Here is a 10,087-nt window from a genome sequence, read left to right on the forward strand (position 1 = left end):
TACGGCCGCGGGGAACAGGGAGCAGGGGGACACGCACAGGCGGTGTAGGCACAGACACACCAGTAAGAGACCAGTCTGTAGGGTTTAATGGCGATGGAAGAGCACAGCCTGCGACCGGGCGGGTACCGGACACGGCACCACCACGGCAGGGTCACAGCCCCGGCCCCAGCGATGGGGACGCCGTGAGGACCAGGCGGGCGTCGATATTTAAAAAAAAAGAGCAATTAAAAATAACTTTGGTTGCGAAGACCACGACCACGGGCTCTCGCTCGCTAAGGGACCCCCCTCAACCCTTCACGCGACTGGGGCAAGCGCGGCGGTGCCGGCCAGGGGTGCCCCGGGACGGCGGCACCGCGTCCCCGAGCTGGCGGGGGGAGCCGGGGTGCGGGGGGCGGGGTCAGTCCTCCCAGGCCTTCTTTATGCAGAGGCCCCACTCCCAGGAGAGGTGCTCCGTCTTGTCATCGTCGGTGACGAGGGAGCGGACGCGGTAGGAGCCCCGTGCCAGCCATCCCCGCGGCGCCTCCTCCGCCGGCGTCACCACCTCGTACTCCTCGGCCCGCGGCGCGTAGCTGCCCACCATGAAAACGTCGCGATCCACTGGGCGAGGAGGGGAGAGGACGGAGGGGTGAGTGGGGCCAGGGTAGCGTGGGGGCACCCCAGCCCCGGCCCCCCAGCCCCCAGCCCCACTCACCGGGCCGGCCCCGGCGGTAGGTGAGGTGCAGGCACCGCAGCCCGCAGACGATCTCCCTGTTCACCTGCGGGCAGAAGGCAGGGGGGACATTGGGACTGTCGCCATGGCATGGGAACCCCTGGCCTTGGGTACCCATCCTGACATCCACTTCTTCCAGGATCCAGCCCCTTGTCAGAATTCAGCATCACCAAAGGCGGCAGGGACTCCAGGGTGGCAGGTAACTCCAGAGGAGCAGGGACTCAGAGACAGTAGGGATCCCCCCTCAGGAGGGGCAGGAACCTCCTGGAAACCCTGGGATAGGCAGCATTGCTGGGATCTCTGGGAGAAGCAAGGATTCTGTGGTGGCAGGAACCATCAAGAGGGGCAGGCACGTGGGGTGGCAGTCACGTTGGGGACAGCAAGGACCCCCAAGGTGGCAGAGACCCAGGAGCCTGGGGAACTCAGGGTGGGCAGAGACCCCCAGAGGGGCACAGACCCCAGGGGTAAAGGGTGGGAAGCAAATGTCCCAAGGCAGGGACCCTGGGGCAGGCAAGGACCATGGGCGGCAAGAGGGACCCTGTGGGGCAGGGACCTGTGGGAAAAGGGACCCATGGGGATCAGGGACCACTTGGGGCAGGGAATCCAGGATGCAAAGGCAGGGACCCAGGGTAACAAGGACCCCTTGGGGCAGGGACCCCGTGGTGTGAGGGCAGCAGAGACATGCCCAGTCAGTGGGCACAGGGTACCACACACGCCTCACCTTGAAGGACACCTTCACCCTGTAGTCCACCCCTTCCTTCAGCACAAAGGCCCGACCTCTCAGCTCCTCCAGATCTCCTGCACAGGCAGAGGGTCCATCAGCCTGGTACCCCTTCCTCCTCCTCCTCCTCCTCCCCCAGGTGTCCCCAGGGCGTACCTGTCAGGTCCATGGTGATGGGCCCCGGCGCCTGCTCGCACATCAGCGTCAGCCTTGTCACCTGCACGTTGGGCACGCTGGCATCTAGGGACAAGCAGCAGGGCTCAGACCTTACCCACCATGCCCAGTCCACCATCACCTCCACCCCAGCGAGCCAAGGGGCTGCCCATGGCCCTGTAATGGCAGGAAGGGCCACGGTGTCTGTGGCAGGGATGTTAAAGCAAGCGAGTGCCAGGCAGCCAGGCAGGACACAGGAGAGCAGGGGCATCTCAGGTCACCCCATCACTGGCATCGGTGCCTGTTGAGGTATCACGTTCAAAGGACCCAGACACGGGTATTTCCCAGGGTGTGCCATTCCCTGGCTCAGGAGCGGGACAAGGGGAAGCAGAGGAGGAGGATGCAGCATGTGCAGCCAGGGCATCCCTTGAGGTGGGCACTGGTCTAATTCACGCCCCCAGCCCACCCTGCACGCCCCCCAGCTTTCACACATACCATGGTGCACCCCTCATGCACCCTACTGGTTTGCATACACACACATCCCCCAGCTTGCACCCTCCCCAGTGCATTCATGGATGGACACTGGGATGCTCGGCCCGTGGAGCACCCCAGGGACCCCCAGTGCAGACCAGCACCAGCCTGGGGGGCCGCTGTGGGGGCCATGGGGAGCACCGCCTGGGCACTGGCAGCCGTGTTACCCCGGTGTCCCTCTCCCCCGCCCCCGCCGCTCGCTCCTCTCCGTCATCCCCATGAATTTCCCGGTTCCCTGTAGCCGTTCCTATGGAAACTGCGGCGGTGATCCCGTAACCAAGGCAACTGGGGTCCCCGGGCACCGGTACTCTGTCGACAGGGAATGCCGGGGTCTCTGCGCAGGTGGGGGGCACAGGCAGCACCCACGAGCGATTCCAGCCAGGATGTGCCCTCCCTGCCGGGGATGCCCCCCGGGACGCTCCCTGCTCGAGCACGCCGGAGCTCCCTGTGCCCGCTGAGGCTCCATCCCCCGGCTGGGCTGCCGGGGTGCCGCGGTGCCCAAACCCGACTGCAGCCCCCAGCCTTACCCACGGCAGCAGGGATGGCGCCCAGCAGTGCCTGCTTATACTTCCGCAGGCTCTCATCCCCTGGGTCCAGCTCCTGGATCTCCTGCAGGCTCTTCTTCTCCGGCGTCTTGTACGCCAGGGCCACGTCGGCATCCTCCTCCTCCTCCTCCAGCGATAGCGTCACCCCCTCCTTGTCAGCCATGATGTCTGCGGGGGACAGGCAGTGGCAGCCCCGGGGACACCCCGGGGGACACCCCCCGACACGAAGGCACTGGGGGGCAGGGGGTGGCTGGGCTGTGACATGGGAAATCCCCGTGGGGAGGCCAAGCTGCTCCCCTGCTCGGAGCTGTGGGAATTCCACCAGGCTCGGTGTCCCCGGGGCCTGGTGGCACAGCTGAGACCAGAGGTGCTGCCGCCGGCTGCATTTCCGCACGGTCATGGAGCAAGGCGAGCTGCTGCCTATGCGCTGTGCTTGATCTGGGGGGCGCTTGCAGACCCCTCCAGCCCGCAGGCCCCCTTCGTGTCGCCCAGAGAAGTCCTTGTCACTGCCCTGCGGCTCCCTCCAACCCCACTGGGCAACCTCCAGTCCCATCTCCCACCCCAAACCCAAACCACCAGCAGCTGCAGTGCAAAAAGGCGTCACTGGGATGGTGGCTCCGGTGCTGCCAGGCTGCTGGGGGGCACAAGGGTGGGTGATGTCCCCATAGTCCCTGACTCTCCCTGCCCACTGCACCACCCCACCCCCCCCCCCCCACCTTGTGACTGCAAGCACTGAGCTCCCCAAAGCCCCTGGAACTCCATCGCTGGGGATGTGCTGGGCACCCAGCATGGGGCAGAGACCACTGCCTGCACTCAGCCCCGGGGCCATAGGGCCAAAAGTGTGAGGCCACAGGGCCAAGATGTGGGTCCCCAGGGCAGCGCTGGTGATGGGGACACAGCAGTAGCCCTGCTGCCCCCCTGGGCCCCCCACCAAGGCCCTGCCCCTCGGCTGTCACGGCAGCATGTGGGCACTCCCAGCCCAGGGATGTACCCACCTGGGGACTCGCTGGCTGCCCACGGGTGGCAGGGCAGGGTGGCATGCGCCGGGTGCCACAAGCTGCGAGGTGGCAGGGAGACAGCGGGGGTCTCCCCCGTGGGACGCTCCGGTTCCCCCGGGCCCGGGGTGATGCTCACTCATGGATGCACCGGGTGCCCGGGGGATGCTCACCTGTTGGGGACTCGGAGTGATGCTCGCCCTCCCTCCCCGGGGCAATGCCCCCCGCCGCCCCCGGGCGCTGCCCCCCGGCCGCCGCCGCTCACCTCGGTAGCACAGCGCCAGCCAGAGCAGCTCCAGCAGCTGCCCGCCGGCCTCGCACACGTCCAGGCCGAGCATGGCCGGGCCGTGCCGGGCCCGCTGCCCCCGGGGCCGGGCGGGGCGGCCGCTGGCGGAGCCCGGGGCGCGGCTCTGCCGGTGCCGGCGGCTCCTCCCGCCCGCTGCCGCCGCGCTCGGCGGTGCCGGCTGCTCCCGCGCGCTCCCCGCTGCGCTTCCCGGCGCTTCCCGGCGCTGCCCGGCGCGGCCCGGCGGGGCGGCGGCGGCTCCCGCAGACGCGGCGGCTCCGCTGCCCGCCCCCGCCCGCCCCCGCCCCTCGGCGGCTCCAGCCCCGCCGCTCGTGGGCGGCGAGACTGCAGTGAGCTCATCGCCGGGCGCGCCCGCCCTGCGCTGCCCGCACCCCGCGAGCATCCTGCCTGTACCCTCAGTGCACTGCCTGCATCCCAGGAGCATCCTCTCTGTACCCTCAGCGCACTGCCCACGCCATGGCCGCACTGCCCGCATCCTGGCCAGCCCCTTGTTCACAGTGCCCGCACCGTGACCGCGCTGCCCACTGCCCCGCACGCTGCCGGCACATTGTCCACCCTGCTCGTATCCAGCGAGCATCTTTCCAGTACCCTCAAGGCACTGTCCGCACCCTGCCCGCACCGCTATCCAGCAGCCACAGCGGTGTGTTTCCCCCTCGCTGGCACCGGGTCAGCCAGGGCACCCCCGGCCCCGGGAGGCTCAGGGGGTGGGGAGGGGGCCGGCCCCCCGGGCCGTACCGAGGGTCCCACGGGCAGGGGGCAAATTGACCCCGGGGGTCGGGGCCGGGGTTCGGGACGCCCGGTGCAGACGGCGGCAGCCGCGGGGGGGGCAGCGGGGCGGGACCGGGCGGGGCCGAGGCGGGTTCGGGCGGAGAGGCGCGGCGCGGGGCGCGCACCCGCGATGACCATCGGCGGCCCCCGCGGCCGGCACCCCCGCCTGCAGATGCCCTGTCTGCGCAAGGTGAGAGACACCGGCACCGGCAGCCGCCCCGCGGGGAGCGGGCATCGCGCTGGGGCCGGGCACTGGCACGGAGGAAATCGGGCACCGCCACCGTGGGGAGCGGGCACCGCGGGCACCCGGTGTTGGGACTGTGGGGATCGGGCACCCGCATCGTGGGGAGGAGGTACCGAGGGCACCGGCACCGTGTGGACCGGGGATCGGGTGCTGGGACTGTGAAGACTGGGCACCGGCAGACGGGGCGCTGGGACGGTGGGGACCAGACACTGACACTGCACGGGGTTACGAGGGCATCGGGGGCCGCCGGCGGCGCGGGCATGGGATCGCCGGGGACGGGCGACCAGCACCACCCAGGGTACGCGGGACAGCGGGCACCTCCCCGGCCCCGGCGCCTCCACGGGGCACCGGGAACCGCCCCACGAGGGACTACGCACGGGCAGCGCCCCGGAGCTGCGTGCTCGGCTCCCCCACGCCGGGCTGGGGTGCTGCCACAGCCTCGGCTGAGCTCACTCCCCAAAAGCGGGGTTCCCCGGACCAGGGATGCCCGGAGGACGAGCGCCTGCAGCTCCAGCACCACACACTCGCCCGGCTGCTGGGTGCCTCGGTCAGGTTATGGTGTGCCAGGCTGTCCCTAGGCTGGGCACAGGGTGCCCTGGGGCACTGCGCGGTTCCAGGCTGTCCCCAGGCTGTGCACTGGGTGCCCCTGTCGGGTTGTGGGGACCCAGGCTGTGTCCCGGTCACAGGGTGCCCGGGGTCACAGTGAGGGGAGCCAGGCTGTGTCCAAGCCCGGTGGCGCCGTCGCGGGGCTGAGCACAGCGGTTCCTTGCCCGGCAGATGGAGCGGATGATCGTCAGCATGCAGGACCCCGACATGGGCATCAAGATGAGGAACCAGCGCTTGCTCATCACGGTCATCCCCCACGCCATGACAGGTGGGTCCCCGCGATGGGGAGCCCCGCGAGGCGCGTGGGGTGGGGAAGGCGTGTGGGAGCTCCCCGGGTGTCCCCAGCACTGCAGCAGCGCCCACCGCCGGCCCCCGCGCCGCTGCTCTCCCCGCACCCCGTGCTGCAGCTGGGATCAATTATGCATCGGCTGCGCGGGGCGGGCGCTCGCACGTCCTTGGCAGGGCCCCCGTTACCCTGCGTGACCCACGGCACTGCCATCCTGTGCCAGGTGCCCCAGCCGGGAACCCCCCCATGTCCAGTCTGGGGGACCCCATTGCACCCCATTAACGTAGCCTCTGTCCCCAGGGAACGACATCGTGGAGTGGCTCATCCAGAAGTACGGCATCTCCGAGGAGGGTGAGTGCCCTGGCGCAGGCAGCCGGCACCGCGGGGGCAGCTGGGGCTGCCGAGCCTCCACTCAGCCCCCAGTCCCACTCCGCAGAGTCGCTGCACCTCGGCAACCTCATCGTGAAGCACGGCTACATCTACCCCCTCAAAGACCCGCGCAGCCTGGTGCTGCGGGCGGATGAGTCGCCCTATCGCTTCCAGGTACAGCCGCACCGGGGCACGGCACAGCCCCAGCGCCGGGGCTCCCCGGCTGGGCACCGTGGCACCCCATGGCAGGTGCCTCAGCCTCTTCCTCCCCCACAGACCCCCTATTTCTGGACCAGCACCAAGTGGCCGGCCACGGAGCTGGACTACGGTAGGTGCCGCCGTGCCGCTGGCACCAACACGGGCTGCGACCCCTTCCCAGCCCCCCTGAGATGCCGCCGCTTCTCTTGCAGCCATTTACCTGGCCAAGAAGAACATCCGCAAGCAGGGAGATCTGATCGAACATGAGAAGGTGAGCGGTGCCCTCCTCACACCTGTGATGAACTGGGAGAGTCTCGGCTCACCCAGGAGCCGGTGCTCGCCCGTGGAGAAGGGCACAGCGCTCCCTGTGCTGGAGGGGCAACAGGACCGGGAGCCAGGCAAGGGGACAGGCGCACACCGTGCCTACCTGTCGCTTCCCAGGACAACTACAACCTCCTGCACAAGCGGATCAACCACACGTGGGACTTCGTGGTGATGCAGGCACGGGAGCAGCTCCGGTGAGTGCGGGCACGGCCGGCACCGCTGCGCCCCGGGGAGCGGCCGGGATGGAGCACCCCTGGGTGCCGGGCAGGCAGGGTGCCAGCACCTCCCCGCTGCCTCTGCACGGGCAGGGCAGCCAAGCAGCGGCGCAAGGGCGACCGCATCGTCATCGACTGCCAGGAACAGGCGTACTGGCTCGTCAACCGGCCCCCGGTGAGCGCGGGGCGGGGGGGGGGCCGGGCTGGAGGGTGCAGCCCTGGCACCACGCACGGCCCCGGCCTGGGCAGCGGGTCTGGAGGGCGCAGCGGCTCCCCCCAGACCCCAGCATGATGCTCTCGTTGCAGCCGGGAGCCCCCAACGTGCTGGAGCAGGGTCCCGAGCGCAGGAACTGCCACACCACCCGTGTCCAGCTGGTGAGTGGGGGTGTCCAGGCACCCCTGAGCCTGCCAGTGGGCACAGGGCACACCCAGTGTCTGTGCCGGGGTGTAGAGCTGCCCCGGTGGGTGCCCATCCATCTCAGCCCAGGCTGTGCCCACATTTTGGGGTGTGGGGTGAGCCCCAGCTCTGCTAACATCCGTGTGTCCCCCACCCCGAGCACGGGGAATCCATGTGTTTGTCCTTGCACCCACCACCCCCCTGTGCCAGCACCTCTAATCCCTGCAGGGCAGCTGTGCTGCAGGGAGCCCTGGCACTCTGGGGTGCCAGAAGCAGTCACCAGGCCCTTCCTTGTCTTGTGACCCCACTAATGCTGCCCCAGCACCCTCAGGCTGTCCTCACTAACCACCCACTTTCTCTTCTCTGCGTCGTGTGCTGTGTCCTCTGCCCACGTAAGTGTCACTAACCTAGGGCCGGTGTCACACTGGGGCGTGGAATGGGGGAAGCCAGGGTTCATTTCAGGGCCGTGCTGGCTGAGCCAGGAGGGCTGGGGGAATGAGGCTGGAGGCCACGGGGATGGGCTAGAGAGTGCTGGGGTGGGGGACTGGGTGCCTGGATTGTCAAGGGTGGTGGTGGCAGGACAATGTCCTGGCCCCACCATGCCCTCACCCGGCCTCGTGCATCTCTTGCAGACCAAGAACATGGATTACTACAAGCAAGAGGTGAGTGGGGCGAGGGGTGGGGGCGGCTTCTGACGGGCACAAGCTGCCAGGCACCCCAACATCTCCCCTGCGCCTGGCCCCAGATCGAGTACTGCAGGAAGGCCATGGCCAGGACCAGGGTGAAGTCCTCCATCTGCCTTGAGGGGTGAGTGGCAGCAGCTGCCCCAGCCACAGGCTGGGTCCCTGTCAGGGTGACAGGGGCACTCACATGACAGCAGCTGGTGGCTGGCACCACAGAACCACAGCCCTCAGCAGGGAGTGGAGCCGAGGCTCTGTAGAGCTCGGGCACATCCCCACCGCGTCCCTGTCATGTCCCCACGGTGTCTGGGGTTGATGGCCCTGGTTGCCTCCAGCCACCACTCCTGGCAGGTACATCAAGTTCAACGAGCAGTATGTGCCCCACGATCCCATCATGTCTGGCTGCCTGCCCAGCAACCCCTGGATCACGGATGACACCACGTACTGGGCCATGAATGCCCCTACGTAAGTGCCCCAGCCCCAGGCCCCCCACTACCCCAACCTGCAGGACAGGGTTGTGGGGTCTGTGGGGTCATGCAGGCTGCCATGGGCTGCCAGCCTCAATGCTGTTGTCGCTCACAGGGTGACGACCCCCACGAAGCTGCGTGTGGAGCGCTGGGGCTTCAACTTCAGTGAGCTCATCATGGACCCCCTGGGCCGGGCACAGCTCCTTGAATTCCTCAAGAAGGAATTCAGTGGTGAGTGGCCCAAGTCCCAGCCCCGAAACATTGCTACATCTTGGCATCTCAGAGCCACCACTCCAACCCAGCACCACGAAACCCACCATGTCCCAGTAGTGCCCAATCCACTATCCAACCCCAACACCACCAAACCAACCCGTTACTGTGTCCTGGCACTCCTCAATCCACCACCACATCCCAGTACTTTCCAGCTAATCTGCCCCAATTTCCCTGGTTCCACTGGCCCAGCTGGCTCTGTCCCACAGGGACACATGCCCAGCCACGATGGCCTTTGGGGGTTGGCCATGGGGGGTGCCGAGGGCTGTGTTCCCATTCCCAGCATCATGTCCCTCTCCCCAGCTGAGAACCTGAGCTTCTGGGAGGCGTGTGAGGAGCTGCGCTACGGGGAGCAGTCCCGCATCGCCGAGATCGTGGACTCCATCTACCAGTGAGTGCCAGTGGGATGAGGGTTCAGGAGGAAAAGTTTGGGGGTGGTCAGGCCATCACGGTGCTGTGTCCCAGGGCTGGGCCGGGCTCACCCCGTCTGCGACTCCCCAGGCAGTTCCTGGCTCCCGGGGCCACGCGCTGGGTGAACATCGACAGCAAGACGATGGAGCGAACACTGGAGGGCATCAAGACGCCCCATCGCTACGTGATGGACGATGCCCAGATGCACATCTACATGCTCATGAAGAAGGTGGGTGAGGGCGGGGCTGGGCAGTGCAGGGCTGGGCAGGATCCTGACGCCTCTGCTCGTCCAGGATTCCTACCCACGGTTCCTCAAGTCGGACCTCTACAAGAACCTGTTGGCCGAGGCCATCATTCCCCCGGAGACCAAGAAGCGGTGAGGGCAGGGGCCGTCCCCTGGGGCGCTGGGTGGTCCCCGCCGGTTCTGACCCTGTTCTGCCCGCAGGGTCTTCCCCTTCATGCGCAAACAGCGGCATTCCAGCCCCAGCCCGGCCCTGCTCCTGCCCGCGGGCGATGCCGAGGAGAGGAACAGGAGCCCTTCCACTGCCCCCGTCCCCGAGGAGGAAAGCTGAGAGCCACAGCACCCCCCCAGTATGGGAGCCCCCTGACCCAGCACACGCAGCCCCGCCGCAGGACCCTGCCGGCAGTAGCACTGAAGGAGAGAAGCCATATTTCCCCCAGAGTCCCCCCGGAGCCAGGCTGACCCCGCCGCAGCCCCCACTCACATCCTCAGACCCTCCTCTCCCTCGGGGAAGCCGCACCCAGCCGGCCTGGTGCGGGGTCACCCCCTCCTCCCACCCCCGCCCCGGTCACGGGACAATAAAACCCCCATGGGGAAACACTGTGGCTCCCGTGGTTTTTGGGGAGGGGGACCAGGGAGACATTGGCAGGGTG

The 10,087-nt window shown here is 68.1% G+C and overlaps 2 protein-coding genes across 6 annotated transcripts; one reads left to right on the forward strand and one right to left on the reverse strand.

Moving 5' to 3' along the window:
* Positions 1 to 63: 63 nt before the first annotated feature.
* ARHGDIG (Rho GDP dissociation inhibitor gamma) lies at positions 64 to 4,233 on the reverse strand. 2 transcript variants are annotated; one of them, XM_032126400.1, is made up of 6 exons: positions 3,920 to 4,233; positions 2,642 to 2,827; positions 1,587 to 1,670; positions 1,431 to 1,507; positions 692 to 755; positions 64 to 597 (listed from the first exon to the last, which is right to left on the reverse strand). In XM_032126400.1, the coding sequence occupies exons 1-6, from the start codon at positions 3,990 to 3,992 to the stop codon at positions 398 to 400; spliced, it is 684 nt and encodes a 227-aa protein (XP_031982291.1). In that variant the 5' UTR covers positions 3,993 to 4,233; the 3' UTR covers positions 64 to 397. The 2 variants fall into 2 exon arrangements, with proteins under 2 accessions (XP_031982291.1, XP_031982290.1); XM_032126399.1 differs by lacking the exon at positions 3,920 to 4,233 and having other exon boundaries at positions 2,642 to 3,353.
* A 583-nt stretch (positions 4,234 to 4,816) lies between these two features.
* On the forward strand, positions 4,817 to 10,034 carry RGS11 (regulator of G protein signaling 11). 4 transcript variants are annotated; one of them, XM_032126395.1, is made up of 17 exons: positions 4,817 to 4,916; positions 5,748 to 5,844; positions 6,163 to 6,213; positions 6,299 to 6,405; positions 6,508 to 6,559; positions 6,642 to 6,700; positions 6,871 to 6,947; positions 7,062 to 7,143; positions 7,275 to 7,343; positions 7,998 to 8,027; positions 8,111 to 8,172; positions 8,397 to 8,510; positions 8,628 to 8,743; positions 9,086 to 9,173; positions 9,284 to 9,422; positions 9,487 to 9,569; positions 9,639 to 10,034. In XM_032126395.1, exons 1-17 carry the CDS (start codon positions 4,857 to 4,859, stop codon positions 9,763 to 9,765), a joined length of 1,413 nt encoding a protein of 470 aa, XP_031982286.1. In that variant the 5' UTR covers positions 4,817 to 4,856; the 3' UTR covers positions 9,766 to 10,034. The 4 variants fall into 4 exon arrangements, with proteins under 4 accessions (XP_031982286.1, XP_031982287.1, XP_031982289.1 ...); XM_032126396.1 differs by having other exon boundaries at positions 8,004 to 8,027; XM_032126398.1 differs by lacking the exon at positions 4,817 to 4,916 and adding an exon at positions 4,923 to 5,079.
* Positions 10,035 to 10,087: the final 53 nt, after the last annotated feature.

The sequence above is a fragment of the Corvus moneduloides genome, chromosome 16, assembly GCF_009650955.1.
Source record: "Corvus moneduloides isolate bCorMon1 chromosome 16, bCorMon1.pri, whole genome shotgun sequence".
Lineage (NCBI taxonomy): Eukaryota > Metazoa > Chordata > Aves > Passeriformes > Corvidae > Corvus > Corvus moneduloides.